This window comes from Thalassophryne amazonica, chromosome 21 (assembly GCF_902500255.1).
Source record: "Thalassophryne amazonica chromosome 21, fThaAma1.1, whole genome shotgun sequence".
In the NCBI taxonomy this organism is placed as follows: Eukaryota; Metazoa; Chordata; class Actinopteri; order Batrachoidiformes; family Batrachoididae; genus Thalassophryne; species Thalassophryne amazonica.
Window position 1 is genome coordinate 25,050,532 of NC_047123.1, and position 24,261 is coordinate 25,074,792.

The 24,261-nt window shown below is 39.2% G+C and overlaps 2 protein-coding genes across 2 annotated transcripts; one reads left to right on the forward strand and one right to left on the reverse strand.

The window, feature by feature from the left end:
- Positions 1 to 1,653: 1,653 nt before the first annotated feature.
- LOC117503316 (proto-oncogene c-Fos-like) lies at positions 1,654 to 5,470 on the reverse strand. The gene is made up of 4 exons (XM_034162535.1): positions 5,295 to 5,470; positions 4,868 to 5,086; positions 4,334 to 4,441; positions 1,654 to 2,574 (listed from the first exon to the last, which is right to left on the reverse strand). The coding sequence occupies exons 1-4, from the start codon at positions 5,445 to 5,447 to the stop codon at positions 1,891 to 1,893; spliced, it is 1,164 nt and encodes a 387-aa protein (XP_034018426.1). The 5' UTR covers positions 5,448 to 5,470; the 3' UTR covers positions 1,654 to 1,890.
- Positions 5,471 to 15,051: 9,581 nt separating this feature from the next.
- LOC117503111 (proto-oncogene c-Fos-like) lies at positions 15,052 to 16,752 on the forward strand. Its single transcript, XM_034162278.1, has 4 exons — positions 15,052 to 15,261; positions 15,480 to 15,701; positions 15,791 to 15,898; positions 15,985 to 16,752. Exons 1-4 carry the CDS (start codon positions 15,130 to 15,132, stop codon positions 16,612 to 16,614), a joined length of 1,092 nt encoding a protein of 363 aa, XP_034018169.1. The 5' UTR covers positions 15,052 to 15,129; the 3' UTR covers positions 16,615 to 16,752.
- Positions 16,753 to 24,261: the final 7,509 nt, after the last annotated feature.

A 24,261-nucleotide genomic window follows, 5' to 3' on the forward strand; every position in this document is an offset into this window, starting at 1 on the left:
GAAAAATATTAAAACGAGTCTGTTGCCTGAGTTACGACAGTTCTCAGCGTTTACGATCAGCAGCTTCGTGCTTTTCCGGTAACAATCTTCCAGCCCGAAACCTGACACCATCACCATGGAAACAAACAACTGCAGTCACCCAAATATGGTCAAGGAAGAGATACGAGCCAGCAGCGTGTTGACGTCACGCGGAGCACGCTCAGCGCTGCTGTGGAATCCACTGGTCTGATCTCAGAGCAGCGGTGGAACCAAGCGGAACCCCGAATCAATAACAGTCAAAGAGCTCCGGTTCTGGTTACCTCTTTTATTATTATTACTTGCATCATCTTAATAAGTAAAAAAATAAACTATATGCCATAAAATACATCTTGATAAAATTCATGAGGTGATCTTTGAAAGTAAATGTCACCATACAGGATGATATATATTTAGGGCTACATAGTAATCCTGCTTGATTTATTTATTTATTTATTTTAATATTACAGCACATGTTTGTCAACATACATCATTAGACTATTGATCTAATTTCACATCACATTTAGGGATTTTTAAAAAGACAAGATCATACCTCTTGCACTAATAGGCGACTTGTTTTTTGCATGCATTTTAACACCATCTGAGAAAAATGCACCATCATTATGGAAGAAGTTATTACAATCACAGAATAAAAGTCGTCTACATTGATGTTCGATTACACAACATCAAAACTGACACAAGAATCATAGCTTACTGGCTGGTTACAACACAATTACAGTATGTTCAGTTACTGCATTATTTATTTCAGGGGTGTGGACAGAATTTTTCTCTCCTTGCCCCCCTGTTTGCTAGATGTCATTGCCACAGTTCTTCACTCTCAACCAGCTGATCAAATTCTGAAGCAGTTCTTTTGTTAGGTTTTGTTGCCAAACTGAATCATTTGTTCAGTGTTTCAGGCATTTTGAAACAGTGACTCGCTTTCTGAAGACATTTTTATTTGCATAAGTGTTTCACAAAAGCACATCATTTTCTCAAGTTGTTTAGAGTGTTTTGGAAAATATTTTCTGAAACATGCATTTTATTTCAGGTAAGTTAAGGGAGGTAATTGTGTGAAGTGTTCCATTTAGTGTTTCAAAACCCTGAATCATAGGCTTAATGAGTTGATTCACGTACCATTTATAATAAGTCAGTGTTTAATTTATGTAAACAATAGTTAAATTTAGTATTTAGAATGTTTCAAAAAGTTAAAAAAAAAAGTTTTAAGCCAGTAAATTAATTATAAATAAAAAATTTTTTTCTTTCAGTGGTGTCAAAATAATGAATCATTGCCTGAAACAAATAGTTTATGTAGTGTATTAAAACACTGAATCATAGCTTCTTGTCTTTTAAAACAATGAACTGGTTTGGTACTCAAATGAGCCTTTCAAAAGTGAAACATGGTGTGAAGCAATTTAAGTGTTTCATTTAATTCATTTACTGTTTCTTGCATTTTGATACATGCATTTGATACTTTGTTTTGTGAAGTAATTAAGTTACAGTTTAGATTAGATTTTTGTGAACTTATTTTCAAGTGTTTCAATTGGTTCATTTACTGTTTCAAGTATTCAAAAACGGTGAATTTCAATTGATTCATTAATTGTTTTGAATGTTTCATAAAGTCAGTTGATGCATTTTCTGTAAAACACTTTAAAACAATGAAGCAAATGTCAAATTTGGCCTTTCAAAACAGTCAATGTCTGGAGGAATTTGTTCCTTTGTCTTCTTTCAAATTTCAAAATGAGTGACTGTTATGTGAAGCAATTGGTTTGTTTTGCTGAAAGATTCAAAAAGATGCTGTGCTGGCATCATAATATTGTGGGAGGGCTTTAAATCCAAAACCAACCTGTCTTAGCTACACCTGTGATTTCTTTGCATTCACAAGGCTAAAAGAGTTGGTGAATCAAGACTTTCTTTGATGAAGTCAGATGCACCGAAGCTGCCTTTGAAGCTCTCACATCCATCAGCCAGTGAATCAATCTCAGAGAAATTAAAGGAAAACACTGTGCGGTAATTGCTACACGTTGGACTGGAAGACATGAGCGGTGTGTTTAAAGATTCAAGGTCATTTGCCACCGACTTGTAGAGGGTGTCCCAGTCTGGGAGGGAGAAGGGACCGCTCAGATCAATGTCAGGGACCGAGGCAGGCATCTCAGCCCCAGCTGCCACCTCCAGACTGGGCATCAGGTCATCCAGGTCCTCTCCCTTTAAGTCTTGCAAAGCCTCCTCCCCTGCACTTGCACACAGGAGGATGTTGGAGTTGCCCAAAATGGCGGCTGCTGCAGGGATGCACGGGATGTTGTCCATGTCTGAAGCTGTGGGGGCTTCTGCAATCGGCGTACTGTTCTGTGGGCTTTTCTCCATGATGGACAACAGCTGTGAAGAAGCCGTCTCTTCCTGCAGCACAGACTCGTCTCCAACATCCTCGTCGTCATCATTTGCAGGGAGTTTGCAGGATGCTTTGTGAGAGGCTAAGACCTGCTCCAATCTGTCCTTCTCTTTCAGCAGGTCAGCAATCTCTGTCTGGAGGGCTGATCGCTCCTCTTCAAGCTTGTCGGTTTCCTGAGATGAAAAAGGATAAATAAGATGAAGGAGGGACAAAACAAACAAACATGAGCAGGCTGCAAGGTTTGATCATTACCAGCTAGTGGCATTTATCGGGATTAATGTTTGATTTGCTGAGCTTCAGGGGCGTAGCCAGGAATTGATCTTTGGGGGTGTGGGGCCCCACTGTCCACCAGTCAGTATCGTAGTGGTTCAAGCATTTTGAAATGCAGAAGAAATTTATGAAGCACTTATTTAATTTGCTCCTGAGCATTTTGGAACATCATTTTCTGAGACAAGTGTTATTTAGTTTCTAATGTTTTGAAAAAGTGAAACAATTAGTGGAGCAATTGTTTCAGTCAGTGTTTTGAGGGTTCGACATCAAGCACTTTCTGAAGCCATTATCGTATTTAGTGTTTCAAATGTTCCATAACTAGTGTTTCATCTGATGACGTTTTTAAAAAAAAAAATGTAGTTAAATCGTAAGTATGCAGTATGAAATACACATGTTGCAGGTCATGTTCTGTCAGATGTTTGTTTATTCATGCAAAGTCCGACTGATACATTTTAAGAATATGCATTTGGCTTCTGTTGAAAAATGTGTAAAACTGCTCCTGTTAAATCCATCGCAATCCAAACAAAAAAACAAAACATTCATTTCTTTTGAACATTTTGAAATATTGAATCTGTTTCATTTAATTTCAGGCGTTTTGAAAGAGTAAATTATTTTTGATGGTTGATTATTTAGTGTCTTTTGCTTTTCAGAAACAAACGAGTCACTAAAGTGAATCAGTGGCTTGTGCATTTTGAAAAGTGTTTTTGTTGTTTTTTTCTAAAAATATTTCAAAAATATTACTTTAAGTAATCATATATTTTTCAAAGTCAGGGGTGGTGGTGAACTAGTTAGTGCCCTTGGTTTCCCTGCGGGAGGTCCCCAGTTCAAACCCCACCCCTACCACATTTCTCCATGCAATGGTGAGTTGCTTCAGTAAGGGTATACAGTGTAAAACTTGTGCCAAATCAACATGCAGATCCACCTTGGCTCTGCTGTGGCGATCCCAAGTGAAAAAAGAGAGCAGCCGCAGGGACTTACTTTAATCGTTCATTTTCAAGCTGAATCATTGTCTGTGTGAATAGTTTCATTTTGTGTTTCAAACATTGTGAAACTGAATTACTGTATAAATTTCATTTCATTTAGCTGTTTGAGCACTTTGAAACCTTGAGGGAAATTCTCAAGCAGGCCATTCATTTTGTTTCAAGCAACTAAGAATAATATTTGATGCAATTATTTAGCGTCTTCTGTTTTTGAAAAAAAAAAACTTGAATGTACCCACAGTTTTTTGTTTTTTTTTTTGGTTTTTTTTGCATTTTGAAAAGTGTTTTACTTCTGGTTTATATTTTGAAACATTTTAAAGCAGTTTTGTTTATTTCAAAGATTTTGAAGTGGAATTGTTATCTGAAAGAATAATTGTATGTATTTTAAAAACTGAATCATTGTATGAGACATCTGTTTCATTTGATGGTTTAAAATCTTTGAAACTATTGTTTAAGTATTTCACTTGATGTTGCAATACTTTTAAAAATCTGAATTACTGTTTGAAGCTATTAGTTCATTTACAGTTTCTAATGTTTTGAAACAGTCAATTATTTTGCGTAGCAGTTATTATCCTTTTTTATATGCCATTTCTGTTTCTGGAATATTTCAACGGGGGTGGTTGGGGGGTGGGGTCGGACCTGAAGTACCCCCGCTAGATGCGCCTGTGCCGTTCAGACTCACAGCTTGCAGAGTGTCGATCAGCTCCCTGCGCCTGTTCCGACACTTCGCTGCAGCAATTTTATTCCTCTCTCTCCTGATCCTCTTCCTCTCCTCGTCCTCTTTGGAGAGCTGAAACCAGTCAAGAAGAATCTTATTTTTATTTTATTGTTATTTTTCCCCGTGCCATAAAGATCCTGTCAAATCAGCAGCTGGCACTCCAGCAGTGGCAAAATGAAACTGGCGCAGACGTCTCTCTCTCTCTCTCTCTCTCTCTCTCTCTCTCTCTCTCTCTCTCTCTCTCTCAGTTCAGGCGTTAAAATGCTGCATCACTGGCACGGTCTGCCAGCCACGTGAGCGCGCATGACTCAAAGTAATTACACATTGCGCCAATTAGAGAATCCATTCATGGGCTACTGTAACTCTACAAGGAAAAAAAATGGACCGATTTCATTCAAACACTGCGATGGAGAGCTGTCATGCTGATTGATTGAAATTGATTGATTGATTGACACTTGCACATCCTTGTCCCCTCCCACCGATCGTCCCTTCGCGTACCTGCTCCTTCTGTCCTTTCCTGGTTGAGGGCTTCGCCTTGTTTGCACCTGCAGGAGCGGCCGACGCACGGGTCGCGCCGTGCGCTTTGGGCTTTGCGCGGCCGGACGCGGAGGAGACCGACCTGACGGCCGACGGCTGCACCGTCCACCTTAGATCCGGAGAGGTGGAGGTTGCATTCCCAGTCGGAGTGCAGGAATCTGCAGCGCGTGGCTCAGTGTTCTGGAAAAGCCAAATCACAGAGATGGTCACGTTTACAGATGACCTTTAAATGTGCATGTTAGATTGGATAGAAATAACAACAAAACAAAACAAAAAATCTATCTAAAAAAAAAAAAAAATCACAATAGATGATGCATCTTTGCAGAAAGTGTCTTCGTGCACTGCGTGCGTTCACGTCTTCACTATAATGTTACCAGACTGTGTGTACCTCGCCGCCGTCTTCTGGTGATGAAAGCGCGTCAGAAGGGTGCTGGCTGTGGCTGCACCCTGGGGTGTCCCCGTCAGGCGATGCCGGGCCACAGCTGGACGACGGGTCCGAGTCGGCGCACGAGTCCGGGCTCATGTTGTCATCTGATGTCATAAAAGAGCCAAATACCTGCCGTGAGCGCACCGCCGGAGCTTGGTTATTGTGCAGATAGTGAGGCCCGCCTTTTATATAGTGAGCTGGAATTTTATGAATGAAATCCGTGCGGTGGGACCGCACCATTCCTCGGGAGGGGGAAGTGAGGCAGAAACATGGGAGCAGATGTTGTTCAAATGAACGCTGATAAAACACCAGGCGTGGGGGTGGGGGGGGAATGGAATTCCCTTCGTTTAAAAATAATTGTGATTTAGTGTAGTATTTAAAAGCGTAATCCAAGGATTGTCTGCATGGAGACCCCCTGCGCCAGGAGTTGTCCACCGTCTGGACTACGTCATTTCATGTATGCATCATCTGCATCATATACATTGTGTGTCACTTCCATGTGAACACATTAACAGTGGGCAGTATGTTAGGGAATTAAATACTCTTTGAAATACAGGATCATAACTGCAATTTTTCATATTTATATATAAATTTTGTGCTTTTAGGGTTAATTCCCATGCGAGTAGATAACCTGTTTTGAAGATATCAATATTTAATCATGTGATTTATTTTAAATTTTCTGAAACACGGTTGATTCCACGCACAAAGCTGCTGATCATTCCATAAGCATCAGTGTATAGATTCCACCTGTCTGCCAGTGACTAGACCTCCAGCAACAGACCCGTCGCTGTAGTAAAACAGCCAATCGCTGAATGGACCGGTCGAACCATATATGGTGTTTCCGGGAGGACGGGGCGCGCGGCGAGCGCGCAGACGACCGTGCGTGGCTGCTGCGTGTGTGGCCCACTCATCACTCTCTCATCCACACACACACACACACAGCCACGAGAGAAAGTGCAACATGCGCTAAAAGGTTCTTCTCCCGACATCCATTGTGCCTCATCGCGGCGTCATTATTGGCCGCGGAGGCGCCGCTTTTAGGGCGCGAGGAGGAGGGTGAATCCCTGCAAGTTTATTTATAGCACGAGGCTGAGAGAAGGTTTCTGTGATTGACAGCCAGTGAACTGTAAATGCATCTACGTATCTGTAAGGAGGACAAAAAGTACTCAGAATAATGAGTTTGTTGCAAGTGGCTTGGTGCAGAGGTGGAGCTAGTAGTTCTGGTTTGGGGAAGGGGGGCATTGCCAACTAGATCCATCCATCCATTACTCCAATTAAGGAGTAATTGTAGGCCATCCCAGTAGTAATGTAATTTCAGGAACTACATTTTTGAATGAAATTATATAGACCAGCCACTCTATTCTGATTGGCTGTCAACCGTTGATTTGAGTGATTTGAAAAGTGACGTGTTAACCGAGGCCATCAAATATGGCCATTGGGTTTTGCGAAGACTTTGCATCTGTCCGTCTCTCTGTGCTCAGCAGTGGTGGCCGGCCCATAGGGGGCGCTCGGCGCTGCCCTCCTAGATGTGGAGGGGAAAAGTCATAATACGTATATATATATTTAAAAAGTATTATCAGTGTCAGTTTTACTTACTTGTATGTTCCTACATGTAATATGAATGATTAAAACAACACTTCCTCCAACTGACTGTCATTCAACAGTGCATTTCCACCGACAGGAGCAGAAAACGTACGTTCCTCGTCTTGGGCGGTCATTCAAAGCGCCCTTGAAGTGCAGCGAAATAACCAATTGTATGTAGTTACTAGGGACAATTTATTTAATTAATTAAATAATTCTCTCTCTCTCTCTCTCATTCACACACACACACACACACACACACATTCTCTCTCTCACTCACTCACACACACATTCTCACTCACTCACTCACTCACACACACAAACATTTTCTCTCTCTCTCTCTCTCTGAAGGTGGTGTGAACATTGTAATATGTACATAATGTTCTTTTGTCAATTGAAGAATTTTTCCATGTTTTTAAAGAGTGTAAATTTGATGATATTTTCCATTTTGTTAAGGTCGGTGTCATTGTGAACCCCAGGATCTGTTTGTCTGAAGATAATGGCAGTGCAGTACAGTTTGGTGTACTATGTGTGTAATTGGTGTCAAATGGTGAAATGTTCTTTGCTCAAGAACTTGAGTGTTGTATTTGTTACTGTTCCTTTCCAAAGTAGAAATGGGGCCTAATATAGCTGTAAATGATTAACTTGATCTGTAAAACTGCTGATTTTGAGAAGGACATGAAATGATTATTGTGGAATTGTAATAATTTTCCGACTGTTCACTTGAATGCCTGTACTGGAAAAGGCAAGGGAATCTATTGGCACAGTAGCCCCACCAAGACTGTTTTTCACCAGCTGCCACTGGTGCTCAGCATAAGTCCAGTCTGATGCTAAAGTCTTCAAATTGACAGGGAGCATTCTTGGGACATAGACTTTCAACAAGTTCAAAGATGGCTAACCTTGACTGATTTGAAGAGGTTAAAAACTCACATTGTGTTTTATTCTGTTCCGGTTTTTTTTTTCCTTCTTCTTCTTCTTCTTTTTAAGGGGCAGGAGTGACAGCCTATCAGAGTGGAGATGCACCGTGAAGTAGAGGTGGGCGATACGGGGAATTTTGGTATTGATCCGATACCAAGTAAATACAGGCCCAGTATCGCTGATATCGATACTGATACTTTTTCATATTTAAGCTTCATAGATCCAAAGGATCCAAAAGACCTAGGATAGAATATTGCCAACACTGTACGTGACAACAAAATACTTTATCACAATCAACATTTTTGTTTAAAAAATATCACTCAACACAACTTAATACAAAATCCCCTGAGGTAGACGGCTGACAAACCACAATACAAGGGTGCACTGCTCCGTGTTGTGTGACACAGCACAGGGCAGCGCTGCTCTTACAGACGGAGAGTAGACTTTGATGAATTTGTGTGCGCAGCAGTCAGTGCATGCGGGAGAGAAAAAAGCTTGAGTATCGACCTTTTTACATGATGATCGGCAATATCAATACCAGCGTTGGTATTGATATTATCGATATATAGATATCGATCCGCCCACCTCTACCGTGAAGTCAGTGGCTGGTCTAGCTAGCTGCAAACTCTGTTTTGTTTGTGTGTAAATATAACCTCTTTGTTATATATTATGTAAAATCTACCAAGAAATAAACACTTCTAAAACTGAAAATGCTGTTTTTGGAACCTGATAACACCTCTGAAATGTTTCACATTTTGAAACATTGAATCATTATGAAGCAGTTTTTTTTTTTTTAATTTCATGTTTTGAGTGTTTCAAAAAGAGTCACCTTTTGATGCATTTAGTTTCTTTAATTTCAGGCACTTCAAAACAAAGTGTCATCTTATGAAGTAACTTTCATTTTTGTTTCACTCATGAAGTCAATGTTCTGTTTAGTTTTCTGTAATTCAAAACATAATTTTGTGAAGCATTTTTGTCCACTTATTTTCATGCACATCAAAACAATAAATTGTTTCGTGAGAGTTGTTTTACTGGCATTTCAGGCATTTTAAAACAATCTTTGTAATGTAAGCATTTCAGTTTCTGAAGCAATTTGATGTGTTGCATTTTGAGTTGTGTTTTGAAAATGGACTGTTTTGTGAGGCAGCTGTTCCAAGCATTTCAAAGTAATCATGGATCACTGTCTGAATCAAAAGTTTAATTTAGTGTATGTCGTGTTTAAATAGGCTCATTTTGGAAAGCAGTTGGTTCATTTGTTGTTTCTTTCAGTTTGAAACAGTGGCTCATTTAATGAAACTTTTAGTTTGTCTTGCTCACTGCTTTGTGTGAAAAATATATATGAGGTTTTCAACCATAAATCCAGCCATTGGCTGCTCATTTGCCTTTTGGGGGGCTGCTTTCTTTATGTCGATCACATTTTAACTACAAGCAGGGCTGATGGACAAGTGGTTAGTGTGCTTGGTTTCACTGTGGAAGGTTCCTGGTTCAAACCCCACCCTCTACATTTCTCCTTATAATGTGGAGTTGTGTCAGGAAGAGCATCCGGCATAAAACTTGTACCAAATCAGCATGCAGATCTGCTGTGCTGACCCTGAGTAAAAACAAGGGAGCAGCCAAAGGGTCTTACTTTCATTTTAAATGTGATTTTGTAACTTTACACGGATGAATCGGATGTGTCTCTGCGCTTATTTAGCACTGATTCCTGCACATTCAGGGTTTAGATTTGGTTCATACAGGTTTTAGTTGTGCTAAATTTAGATTCATGATGACCTCAAATCCTCTGAAGTGAAAGCGATGGAGAATGAATGGAGGGGCCTCTCCCTGAGCAGAGGGCGGGGTGTCCGCTCGGGTCATTTCCCAGCAGTCCCACCCACTTCGGGTATTTTGCCCCATGCCTGGACAGTGTGTGTGGTTCAAGACCAGCAGTGTTCATAGATCCCCCCCCCCCCCCCCCTTTGCTCCTCATAATCTTGTTTTCACCAAAGCAACGTAAGCGTGAAGATGTGCACAGATGGGCCATATTTATTTTTAAGCGCAGTGACATTAGAGTTCAAAAGTTCACTGATATTGTGCAAAAAAATCAGACTGATGTGGACTAAAAACAAAACTAGGTCAAATCTCATTCCACTTGAACCCCTGAAATAACCATGAAAGCTCTCCTGTGACTTTCTTGTTTTTCTGCTATCACGGGTACAAGCTGCATGCTGGAAGCCATGAATCTTATTAAACAGCCTGCTTTCCATGTTTAAAACAAACACAGTGGGGCAGATGTGGCTGATTTGCAGGCTATTCTTGCCAACAGCTCAAACAAAACAGGAGAAAGAAACCACACAATGTAAATGTTCGGTGTCTTCTTTCAGTCCTCTGAACTGAAAACACAGACAGATGTCTCACTCTGTTGCTCTTTAACAAAACCACAAACATCACAGTGGAACAGTGTTTATTCAGTTTATCAGCAATGTTTTTATTCCTTTAATTATTTTGTCCTTTGTGATGGGTTCGGTCACTGCTGCAGTTGAATATATTGAGCTCAGGTGATTGTTATTGCGTTGCAGAGTACATACTTTTCTCTTCTTGTTTGTTCTTGATAGGAAAAGTGTTGGATCACTCAGTGTCATTCTGACGTAACGTGACGTTCACAAGCAAAGCTGCTGAACCGGCTTTTCGCTTTGTTCAGTGATTAAGTGATTGCTCTCACAACACATTCGATCTTTTTGGAGGGGGAGTATGCAAATTTAAGTACGTCACTGACAAGTAAGGGGTGGCTTGTTGCTATGACAACCAGGAATGTTCAACAAAACATTAGCGGGAAAAAATGTGAAAGGTCACAGTAACTGACACGCAACGGCTTTGATGAAATCACAAAAAATCTGCAAAATTAACATTTTCACAGTACGAAAATGTATTTTAACATCCAGTAATACAAAAGTATAGTAAATACAAATAACATCACAAAATAATTGTAAAAATTAAATGCACAAATAAAATAGGGATAAATATACAATACAGACTATATTAATTATATTAATAGTATAATGGCAACAATAAAAACAGTAATAAAATATAATAAACATGCTTTTGGCATTTGTAATGAGCAATTGTGAACATGTGGTAAAGTTGACATTTTGTATGTATGATTACTAAATTGATTACATCAAAATCTGATGACATTGTATTTGTGATTGTATTTTTTGTTGTTTTTTTTTTGTTTTTTTTACATATTAAGGTTTTCATACATGTCGAGCTTTTAAAATATGCTAAAAAGGTAGCCGCTAAAGGTTACTAAAGCAAATAGTAATAATTTTTGTTTGCATAATACTTTCAGTCAGATTTGACAAAATGGTTTAAAATTAGCAGCAGAGAATTAAGGACAGAAGAATTAATGAATAGAATGATAATAGCTAATACAAATTGCCAAATGTTTTAGAAAGTGCTATTTATATTTGCAGGATTTTTTTTTCCTTATAAAGCCTCATTAATACGAATGTCACATGTCCTAAAATCACCCATTTTTATGTCTTTAAATGCCCCTTTGTTTTTCCTTTGAATTTACATACTTGAAAATGAAAAATAAAATTAAAATAGGATGATTTTAATTTGAATTTTATTTGAGTCAAATAATATGGCCATGTTTTGAAAATCAAAAAAGCCTTTCTGCTAATGTTTTTTTAATTTTCAAATTTGCTTTTTCCATTTGAATCTCCAGATGCTTCTATAGTTTATGTACCCGTTGCTTTAAATAGAATTGAGCTGTTGCTGGCCACGCCCCCTCCTTTTCTGCCTTTCTCCCAGAGCCTGTGTGTAGTGCAGACTCACTTTGACACACAGCAAGTGTGCAGATGTGGACCTTTGTCACATATGTCTAAATTGAGCCATTTCAGGCCTAATTGTTGGTAATAGTAGTGGAACTTACATGCACAGACAATACATTTTGGGACTTTGATGATGTTTAATCTGCAACTACTATCATTTATCTGGAAAAGATTTGCATTATATCGTGACTTTAATAAAGTTTCATCTTGTAAAACTGCCAAAGTTTCATTCTCAAGCATTAATATGTAAATCTGTACGTATGACGATCATAATGGAGTGGCATTCCAAACATCCACCCTTTTTAATGACTAATTTAACGCCTCACACGGGTTAAATAAGCCAGAGGATTTACTCTCAAGAGGGAAGACCTGCTGCATGAATGACAAAACCGTGCGAAAGGCAGCCATTAATGACGTGCAGAAGTACACTAAACAAACCAGTTACAGACGTTTGTTCTGCAGCCAAAACACACCCATGCGTGAAATGCACACCAAGGTACAACTTCTGCCTGCGGGTGTTTAAACGTGCGCAACCTGTGCCATGTAGAGACATGCACGTATGTTGGTGTTGTTTGAGGGCATTCCAAATTAACCACATTCCTTTATCTCCAACACCCTCTCAAAACATCTGCCGTGTAAGCAACTGTAAATGTTTCTTTCTCCATTTATAGCCACTGTGACACATAACCAACTGAGTAGAAAAAGAAAAATACTATTCGTTTTATGTGTCACACATAGTAAATAGCATATAACATCCGGCAATACACAAGAGGCAGTTTGACTCTGAGAAATTGTGTTGTTACACTATCAACAAGAACAAAACTTTTCATGTTATTACTATGTAGCTACAGTTTTCATCAGTTCATCTTCAACTACTTATCCGGAATCAGGTCGTAGAGGACCCTAAAGCTTCCCTTTCCCAGGCCACATTTTCCACCTCTGGCTGGGGGATCCTGAGGTGTTCCCAGGCCTGTATGGAGATATAATCTCTCCACCTAGTCCTGGGTCTTCCCCAGGGTCTCCTTCCCAGCTGGACGTGCCTAGAACACCTCCTAGGGAGGCGCCAGGTGGCATCCTTACAAGCTGCCTGAGCCACCTCAGCTGGCTTATCACAAACAGGATTGGTGACCAGGTACAGCCCTGGCGGAGGTTAACCCCCACCGAAACGAGCCCAATTTACCGCCAAGAAGGACCAGGACGGAACCCGCATTGTTCCTCTTCAATACAAGGTTCGACTATCAGCTGAATCCTCCTTTCCAGCACCCTGGAGTAGACTTTACCAGCGATGGTGAGTAGTGTGATGACCCCGATACACACTCTCTGGTCCCCTTTTTTAAACATGGGGACCACCACCCCAGTTTGTAAGACCTTAGACACTGTCCCAGACCTCCACACACCGTTGAAAAGGCATCTCATCCAAGAAAGTCCCTCCACACCCAGAGCCTTCAGCATTTCTGGACCAATCTCACCAACCCCAGAGGCTTTCCCACTGTGCAGTTGTTTGAATACCTCCGTGACTTCCACTAGGGAAATTGATGATGATCCCCATCAGTTTCCAGATCTGCCCCTACTATAGAGGGCACTCTATAGTAGGGGCAGTAAATAGTAGTAAATTTCCTAAATAGTACCAAATATTTCAAAAATCTATAAACATGGCCAAGATTTGTCTATTTCCAAACATTACAACACTCCAACAAGCTTTTATTTGAAAATGTACAGTGATCAGTACAAAGTGTTACATATAAAACATAAAAAAACATCAAGCGCATCCATTTCCAAACCTACTACACTGAATTACAGTTTTCACTCCTGAAAAGTACAGATAACAGTCCAAACAAACAATGAACTAGAGCATTTTTTAATTTTCCAAACTTTCTTGTAATGCAATTACAATTTTCATTTTCAAAAAGTACAATTAACAGTGCCAACATTACATGAAATCATGAAACAAAGACAGGCTTTCATGTTTAAACCTTATTACTGTGTAACTACAATACAGCAATCAGTGCAAATATTCAATTTAATGTTAGAAAACAAACAAATGAGGGCAAATGTTTGAATTTCCAACCTTTTTTTCAACAGTGTCATTGCAAATTTCATTTTGAAAGGGTGCAGTGAATCGTGCAAATATTAAACCGAAAATGTCAATAAACAAGGAAAAATGTTTCCAGTGTCAAACGGTTTATAGCTCTAAAAAGTGCTGTTCATTCATTCATTCATTTTCTTCCGCTGCTCTAAGTTGCAGTAGCAGCAGACCAAGCAGCTCATCCCACACTTCCCTAACCTCGACCAAGTCCTGTGCTGTATAAAAAGTGCTGTATTGTGCAAAACTTTGAGTTTTTAAAAAATATGAATGATTTTTTTGTATTACTTATACTGTATATTTTTATTACTATAAAGGATTGATAATGTGGGCTGTGACTGCACTGAGGGCACACGATGAGGCATGTTTTAAAAGGACTCTGCCTTCAGGTGAGGCACCATATGTGGTTTCCTGACCTTTGGCCTCCTTACAGTGGAATCAAAGTATTGCTTTTCTCCAAACTTACACTTAATCCTGGCAGATGACTCTGGTACCGTCACTCTATCCTGAGAGGATGTTGGATATCTCCACTTTCCAGGGTTGTGGTGAGACAGCTGAGGGTGGGGAAGCCACAGGGATTTGGGGCAAAGCAATCTTTGATTCTACTTGATTTTATTTGTATTTATTTGCAAATATCATATATGTCAAGTCACTTTTCATTGTTTTAAAAAAAGATTTAGTCACACTAAGTGGTTTCTAGAGCAAAAAAATTGCCTCTTTTTTTTACCTCAATAAATATTTTACTTTAATTTGAACCAATTCTCTGCCACGTATTGACACATCTGTCATGAATAAAACTTCTGCAAGTTTACTTTGTTGTGTAAGAAGTTCTTTTGTTGACCAATATGCACTTGTTCGGTTTTCACAACAGCTCCTGTGTTTATCTTACATAACGTCACGTCGCTGTCGGCCAATGGTGCGTTTCCCAGTAATACCAGCCCACTTTACAGGATGCACCATATTTGGAAAATGACGTCTTGGGGATCCCGGTGGTGGAATATTCCATTTGTAGCGCACAGAGGTTCAGTAAGTGTTTTTAACGCTGTTTTAGACGTTTTAAAGCGCTAAGAAAGTGTCGGACGTTTAACGTTTAGTGGATTTTAATAACGTAAAAGTTAGTTAGTTTAATAACGTAAAAGTTAGTGTTGTTACAGCGTTGTTATGCGGATGTTTGGGTGTTTTTCGCCTTCGCCCCGCCCGCGGTGTAGCTCCGCCCCCGCCTGCTAGGCTATAAAAGCGCGTGTGAACAGTCGTACCGGCAGATCAACTTTTGCTAGTGGAAATTTCAAACAACAAGGAGTTACCAACAGACGAGGGAATTCCTCATCTCGGCTTTTTTTTTCCTCCCCCACACTCCTTCAGCAGCGACTCTTCGGATAGTTTGTTCTGATTTTGCAAAAAGATGTTCACCGCCCTGAATACGGAGTGCGACTCTTCCTCCCGCTGCAGCACCGCGTCTCCCTCCGTGGACAACCTGGGATACTACACGTCCCCTGCCGAGTCCTACTCCAGCGTGGGATCTCCTCACTCTCAGGTAGGTTTCAGCTGCAACTCCGAAACACTTCTTTTTAGTTTTCATGATGATCGATCAATCAAAGCATGCTTCTCCCGTCCACTTGGAAACTCCAAAGAGAGATTATAACGTCATAAGTGACATCATAAAGCTATTTTTAAACCATCATGCTTTTTATAGACCTACTGCAGTACCATGGTCACTAAGCCTCTTGCTTTTTTCTGCTTCTTCTTCTTCAGGATTTCACTGATCTCACAGTATCAAGTGCCTCCTTCGTACCCACCGTCACAGCCATCTCCACCAGCCCAGATCTGCAGTGGATGGTCCAGCCTTTGATCTCCTCGGTGGCCCCTTCACACAGATCTCACCCCTACAGCTCCAACCCCACCTTCTCCAGAGCATCCATGAGATCTACCGCATCCAAAGCTCACATCCAGGCCAAAAGGGGCAGAATGGAACAGGTAGTTATGACCCACCAGTGCTGAAATATGATGTTTTTTTTTATTTAAGTGGTGGTCAAGAAGCTTAATGTTTCCTTCCGTTTGTGCAGATGACACCTGAAGAGGAGGAAAAGAGGAGAATTCGCAGAGAGAGAAACAAGCAGGCAGCGGCAAAGTGCCGTAACAGGAGACGAGAGCTGACAGACACCTTGCAAGCTGTAAGTACCTCCACCAGATTGAGGTTTTTAACTCAACAGAAGGTAGCAGCAATGATGATAACGTCACAACTTCTGTTTCTGTGCAGGAAACCGATAAGCTGGAGGAAGAGAAGTCGAGCTTGCAGAATGATATCACCAATCTCCTGAAGGAGAAGGAGCGGCTGGAATTCATTCTGGCCGCTCATCATCCCATCTGCAAAATCCCCTCAGAGCTGGACACAGACTTCCCCTCAGTTTCTGTCCAGTCCTGCTTCCCAACCGAGGTGTCCGTCAACCCGCCAGTATCCACCATTGCTTCTTCAACCTCCAACTCCATCTTCTCGGGCAGCAGCTCCGTCCTCTCCACCATGTCCACCTCCAGCGAGGTGAAGATGACTGACCTCGACTCATCTGTCCTGGAGGAGTCTCTTGACCTGTTGACCAAAACAGAGATGGAGACGGCGAGATCAGTGCCAGAGGTTGACCTGTCCAGCTCCGTGTACACCACGCAGGACTGGGAGCCCCTGCACGCCTCTGCAAGCAACAACGACTTTGAGTCCCTGTGCACCCCAGTGGTCACTTGCACCCCATCGTGCACCACCTACACGTCTTCATTCGTCTTCACCTTCCCGGAGACAGAGGCATTCCCCACTTGCGGCGTGGCCCACAGGCGAGAGAGCAGCAGCAATGAGCAGTCATCTGATTCACTCAACTCGCCGACCCTACTAGCCCTTTAAAGACTCGTCCAAATCAACAACTTCCTATCAAGCACAAGCGTGCACGGCACAGGGCTGACTTTTAATTTGCCTTCATCTATACTTGCCGGTCACACCGATGTAGCAAGTTAACGCATGTTTCAGCTAATAACCACCTAGTCGTTTTATGAATTCTTATGATTTAATGGTGCTAGATGACAACGTTGTTGTTGTAGTGTCTGTGTGTTCTGAGCAATATTTCTATTGTTTCATGGAATGTGAGAGTAATTGTGAAACTTAAAAAAAAAAAAAACTGACATGCTTTGTCTAACTATGAGATAAAGTTTTCTGTGAAAACATTTAGTGCATTTAATTTATGGAATTTTAAATTTTATTTTTTTAAAACAAAGAGTATAAGTAAATGTTTGTAAAATAACATATGTAAATAAAAGAGTATTTAAATTCATTTATTTGTCTGCTTGACTCTTATCTGTATTGATACATAAAACATTTTTTTAAGTCGCTTTCTAGCTTCAAGAAATTATTAGTGTGTCTTAAATTAGTCTATGAGGAGTTACTATTTTTTATTTATTTATTTTTTTTTACTGCACAGCCACTGGCTCTATTTATTGTTCCGTCTGTTGCCAAGGGTAGACAAACTTTACGTCAGCACCTTTACGTCAGCACGTCTTCTTCTTCTTTTTTTTTTTTTTTTTTTTTTTGAAAGTCCAACGCGAAGACGTCAGGCTTCCGTTACCATATATGGAAACAGGGGGCGTGGTTTGCTCCTGCAGCAGATCGAGACAGACGGACTTACGGTCAGACATGTTGGTTTTTTATTTTTCCGATTTAAATCTTCTTTAGAGTAATTTTCTCCCACTGGCAGAATTTTAACAATGTTTTCGTCGCGTTTATTACAAAACAGCTGCTGCACAACAATAAACGAGCGGTTTCCTCCGTAGGTAGAATATTTTAAAGCGGCGGAGATCAGCAGCTTGTTGTAAGATTCATTTTCGTACAAAGAGTTTGGTCATCAAAGTGTTTCTGTAACAACTCGAGGAATCTGTTAATGTTAATTTTCAACACCATGTCATGTTTTTATAAATCAGTTATCTGATACGTATTTCCATAAGTATTTAGACAGTGACGCATTTTATAATTTCACCGTAAAATAAAACAATCGGTTTGTCCTTGTAGTGTAGAATTTTTATCTTTAATTTTAACAAAATATTAGGAGTCACAGCCATTTTTATACGCATTCCCCTTCATTTTCAGAGCCCTAACTAATTTGGCAAATTGAATGTTGTAAACACAAAAAGTTATATTTTTAAGACAAGTTGGGATGGATACATAAAAATGTTAGTCATTGTATTTGTCTATATACGTTTACAGTGCATCTGGAAAGTATACACAGTGCTTAACTAAGTTTTCACTCATTGTTTTACAGCCTTATTCCAAAATGGATGTTAATTTTTTTTCCTCAAAATTGTACACACAGTACCCCATAATGACAATGTAAAAAACTTTTTTTTTTTTAGATTCTTGCGAACTTATTAAAAATGAAAAAAAAAAACTAAGAAATCACATGCGCATAAGTATTCACAGCCTTTGCCATGAAGCTAAAATTGAGCTCAGGTACATCCTGTTTCCAGATGTATTTACAACTTAATTGGAGTCCGCCTGGGGTAAATTCATTTGATTGGACATGATTTGGAAAGGCACACACCTGTCTTCATATAAGGTCCCACAGTTGACAGTGCATGTCAGAGCACACACCAAGCATGAAGTCAAAGGAATTGTCTGTAGACCTCCGAAACAGGATGGTCTTGAGGCACGAATCTGGGGAAGGGTAGAGAAACATTTCTGCTGCTTTGAAGGCCTCAATGTGCACAGTGGCCTCCATTATCTATATATGGATGAAGTTGGGATCCACCAGCACTCTTCCTAGAGCTGGCTGTCCGTCTAAACTGAGCGATTAGGGGAGAAGGGCCTTAGTCAGGGAGGTTACCAAGAACCCGATGGTCACTCTGTCAGAGCTCCAGCAGTCCTCTGTGGAGAGAGGAGAACCTTCCAGAAGGACAACCATCTCTGCAGCAATCCACCAATCAGGCCTGTATGGTAGAGTGGCCAGATGGAAGCCACTCCTTTGTAAAAGTCCCATGGCAGCCGACCTGGAGTTTGCCAAAAAGCACCTGAAGGACTCTGACCATGAGAAACAAGTTATTTTATACTGTCATTATGGGGTGTTGTGAGTAGAATTTTGAGGCAGAAAAAAAATAATTTACTCAATTTTGGAAGAAGGCTTTAACATAACAAAATGTGGAAAAAGTGAATATGAATACTTTCCGGATGCACTGTACATCAGTCATGAAGAAAGTCAGTGGAACTGCATGGTACATCTGTATGGAGTAGGCAGTTCTCAAAAACTGAGCATGTAAGAAGGAGATGAGTGATGGAAGCCACCAAGACACTTTTGAAGACTGGAGTTATAGCTTTCTGGAGAAAATGTGCATAGGGCAACTTTTGTCTGTGCCATGGATTGAGACAGAGCAAGATTTTCTGAAAAGAAGACATATTTCCTCTACAGTTTACCAGAATAAATGTGGGAGCCTCAAGCCTAGATTTAATCTTTTTAATTGTGTGAAAATCTTGCTCTTCCGCTCTGCCATGAAGCTATGGTTGGGCATGCAATAGTCGAATTTGAAGTTTGCACAGCCACAGAAGCCAAAAACTCCTTCAGAGTAGTTATGAGTGTCTTAACACATGGCTTACAGTATCATACTAGTCCAACTCCATGAGTCTAAGACACATGTAGCAACCTGGAAGTGTTTATGTATCTATGTAAATAATTCTTAATTTAAACATGATGACTTGTATGAAAAATAATCCTAATATTGAGTTATTTATAGTTCATATGGTCTTTTCAAACCGAGGTACTGTATATAAAAATGGCCATAACTCCGAAATGCTTAATGTGATATTTTTGTTAAACTCCTTGAATTTCATTTAAACTCCATTGTGCTCCCATCAAGAGATGAAAGCACAAAAAATTATCTTACTTAAATACCAGGTTCAGTTTTATTTTTATTTCTCTGGATTTTTGCTGTATTTGTATAGTAATTTTAGCATAAGGATTATTACTGGCACATTTCGTTACCGTATCATCCACTTTTGGGCTGTAGGCTGTTTTCTGCCGTTTTTACTGCAAATCATTTCTCTAACCGAAGCCGTTGCTCCACTGCAGTGAACGTTTGCGTCATCTTTGCCATTCATCCAGTCACAGAGCTGTCGATCCAGGGCCGCTGCCGGTTTCCAGGATCAATGCGCATACCCGCGGCGATCGTAATCATTTCAGATAATTGACTCCAGCTCCATAGGATTTGCGTGTCAAGAATTAACACATCCCATATCACCCAGTTTATCTTGGATATCAAAAAGGACTGATGAAGAATAGAGTGCAAACCTATATTTAACTTTATTTCCTTTTTTTTTTTTTTTTTTTTTTTGCCTGTGTTATCATATCTGTGATCCATTTTTCATTGTTGTTGTCACATGTTATCCTGGAAAGCGATAAAGCGAATACAGATTTAGGTTTGTTTTTTTTATACCTTCACTAGCGAAGTTGGAGGAAGTTATGTTTTCGCCCCTGTTTTTGTTTGTGAACAGCCTGGAGTCCACAGTTTTTCATGTCATTTTTCAAATTTTTACTGAAGATTCATATCCTGACAGGCAATAACTGATTTAATTTTCAAGGTCAAAGTCATGAAAAATCTTGGAAAATTGGAAAAATCCCTATCTTTAACATTGAAGGAATTTTCAAAAAATTCATAACTCTGTCAAAAAAGATCAAATTTCTTTCATATTTGAGAGTGTTATGCAGGATGGTATCCTTTATTGGCCGACAAAGTTTGATCTGGATCTGATCCAGATTCTAGATTTTGTGGCCATTTAAATTAAATATGGCAAACCTCATTTAATGTATATTTCCCATTATATCTTCATCAAACATGCCTCAATCACTCTCATATTTGAAAGTGAGGTGCAGACTGGCACTCACTATCGACTGACAAAGTTTGATCTGGATTGTAGATTTTGTGGACATTTGAATTTAATATTGACTAGCCCATTTGGTGTGCATTTTGCATTATATCTCAATCAAAAGTGTCTCAATCACTCTCAGTTGTGACAATGAGGTGCAAACTGGCACTCTCAATGAATAGACTGTGATCTGTATTGCAGATTTAGCGGATATTTTATTTCAAACATTGAAAACCCCTTTTGATCTATAGTTTGTATTATATTTTAGCTTATGAAAAGCCACTTCTAACAGGACTTTTTTCCAAGGTAAAAATTTGTGGAATTGGAAACTAGTGTTGGTGGAATTTTGCACTCTACGAATGCAGTACTTGTTTTTTGTTTTTTTCCCAGCCATTGTTGGATAGCACCATTCCAAGTCATACCAGAGGATACCTTTCTGTCTCTAAGAGGATTTGTTCATTTCTGCATGTGGGTTCAAATTAATTTTACACCATTTGGTATCTTTCACAAAAATTATGCAGTTTGGGCAACACAGTATTGTTATGCAGCGTCATCGGACATTACCAGCCCATCTTTTATGCAAACTAAGTTACTCATTTCTTCTTGAGTCAACATTTCACCATGAGGGCAGATTGCTTAATGGCTTTACACACAGGAAATACGCTGTCCGTGCGTGAGGATGGGTGGAACTGGGTGGAAGATTACATTTGGGCACACCCTTTTGTGCAGTTGAATCTGTGGCTTTTTAGGCACAGGCCTGGTCTCTTTGAATCAGCATGATTTCTAAATGGTAAAAGTTGAGTTTTTTTTGCATTAGGTGTCTAAAAAACTACCTTTCACAAACGTATGCTGTCAGCGCTGCCGTTGCATAACAGCTAGATGCTGAGCGCTTGTATCCTTTTCTCCTTGAACTTACACAGAACCCCCTTTTTCCTGAATAAATCCTCCATGTGCAACAATACAGCCGCTAATAACTCTATTAATATCTCTCCACGAGCCCGAGAGAGATGAGGCGGCAGCCGAAATAGCTGGTGCCTATTGCTTCTTTTAACATCAGCATCAACGGCAGTAAAATTAGACCACTGTGACGCCAACCTGCGTCGGTGCTGCAACCCAGGGGAGGAACCAGGCAGTGTATACCCTTAAAAGAGAGGAGGGAAATCAGAAGAAGGTAATGGGGGGGGCATCTATGAGGTGGGGGAGCGTCAGGAGGGAACACAGGCTGCATGTCACGGTGAGATCAGCAATGATGAAACAGCTGAGTTCACCTCCATGCCAACGCAAGGGTTCAGTTTGCCCGAGCTTCGTGAGAAACTTATCACCAGCCTGGAGCGTGGGTTCGTGTCAGGGTTTGTCCACGTATTCTGTGTTAAAACGTGATCCAGAGCACACCTCTAAAGGATGACAGCAGTAACTAGTGGGTGCGGAGGAGATAGGGTTGCGTCACCATTCATTCCCATTCAGGGAAATACTGTGCAAGTTCAACATTAATATAGTGACTGATAATGAAACAGTTCGAGAATTCAAAAGTTGCAAGTTATCAGTTCAGATGTCAGAAGTGAATTATTATGGTTATTTTGCAAGTTGCATGTTAAATATTAATATGAATATGGCCCCAATTTATTTTCTTTATAATCAGCAAACATAAAAGGCAGTTGTTTTATTGTTTTAAGCATTTTAGAGCAGTGAATCAATTATTGAAGCAGTTGCTTTTGTGTGTCGGTTTCAAAAAGTTAATTTCCTATAGCTTTTCTGTCATTTTCATCACATTTCCTTGATCTACATATTTATAACATTTTGAAATGTGTCTGAAACAAATGTTTTTGTTTTTTTTTTGTATTTCAAGTGTTTTAAAGTAAATCATTTGCTGAAAAAAATTGTATTTACTGTTTTGCACATTGCAAGATGTTAATAATTATTAACCTCATCATGAAGCAGAATCTTTTTCTGAATTAATTATTTGTTTTATTGTTGTCGGGGTTTGAAGGAGTCATGCATTTGGTTCTGTTAGTGTTGAAGTGCTTTGAAACATTTATTTCAAGCATTCCAAAGCAGTGCAGTTTTTCTGGAACAAGATTTTCATTTGGGTTTTCAAATGTTTTGAAAGTGTGAATTATTATTTTATTTTGAATTCAGGGTTTCATTTACCGGTTTGATAAATTTGAAGAGTAATAGTTTATATATATGTGTATATATATATATATATGTGTGTATATATATATATATGTGTGTGTATATATATATATGTGTGTGTATATATATATATGTGTGTGTGTATATATATATATGTGTGTGTGTATATATATATATGTGTGTGTGTATATATATATGTGTGTGTGTATATATATGTGTGTGTGTATATATATATGTGTGTGTGTATATATATGTGTGTGTGTATATACATATGTGTGTGTGTGTATATATATATATGTGTGTGTGTGTATATACATATGTGTGTGTGTATATATATGTATATATGGGTGTGTGTTTCCTTTGGTCTTTTGAGCATTTCAAAATAAATATTTTTCTTATTAAGTTATTTTGTTCAGTGTATAAAGTTTTTTGAAACAGCTTTTCTAAATTCTCTAATTTTCTGATGCCGTTGTTTCACACTGGTGCAAGCACTTTGTGCGCTTGTTTCCAAAATGGAATGTTCCTGGCTCAAGACCAACAATGCAGATTTTCCACATTCATCTGAAGTTGGATCTTATGTAAAACTTAGTAAGTCAGCATGTGGAGCCACTGTGGCAACCCTGAGCAAAAAGGCATAAGTTGAAATGCAATTTTCTGAAGTAATAGGTTGTCATAGTGTAAACCATTTCTAAACAATTCATCATTGCCTGAAACATTTGTTTCATTGAGCACTTCAAGCATTATGAAACAGTGAGTCATTGAAACATTTCGTTCATTTATTGTTTATATAATTTTGTCAAGCAGTTGATTGATTTTTGATTTGGGGTTTCAAAACAGTGAATTAAGGCTTGAAGAAAATGTTTCATTTAGTCTTTTGAGCATTTCTAAACATTTTTTTTTTCTGAAGCTGTTATTTTACTTAGTGTTAAAAGTGTTTTGAAGAAACATTATTTTCTGAAGTCATTGTTTTACTCTTTTCAAACATTAATTGTTTTGTGACGTGGAAGGTTCATGAAGTTTCAAGCATTTCTGAACGATTTCAGTTCTGTTTACTTGTTTAAGCATTTTGAAACAGTGAATAATTGTGTGAAACATTTGCTCACCTCATTGTTTATATCATTTTAAAAGTGAGTCTTTTTCTAAAGCAAATATTTATTTTCTTTCAGCAGGTTAAAAATAATGAATCAGTGCCTGACAAAAATGTTTTATTTATTTTGAGGCTTTCAAAACACTCTTATTCTTACAAAGGTTTCTTGTTTAGTATTTCAAGTGTTTTGAAACAGCAGATTATTTATGAAGTTATTGTTTCTTTTCCTGTGTTCCTAAAAGTTAATTGTTTTGTAAAATAGGTTCATGAAGTGTTTTCTTTATTAGTTTAAGCGTTATGAAACAGTGAATCATCTGAAACGTGGTTCGCATGTAGTTTTGTTCATTTTTAAACAGTAAGTCATTTTGTGAAGCAGTAGGCTTGTTTGAGTCAGACATCTTTCTGTTGTCGCTATGCGAAGAATATTTGGC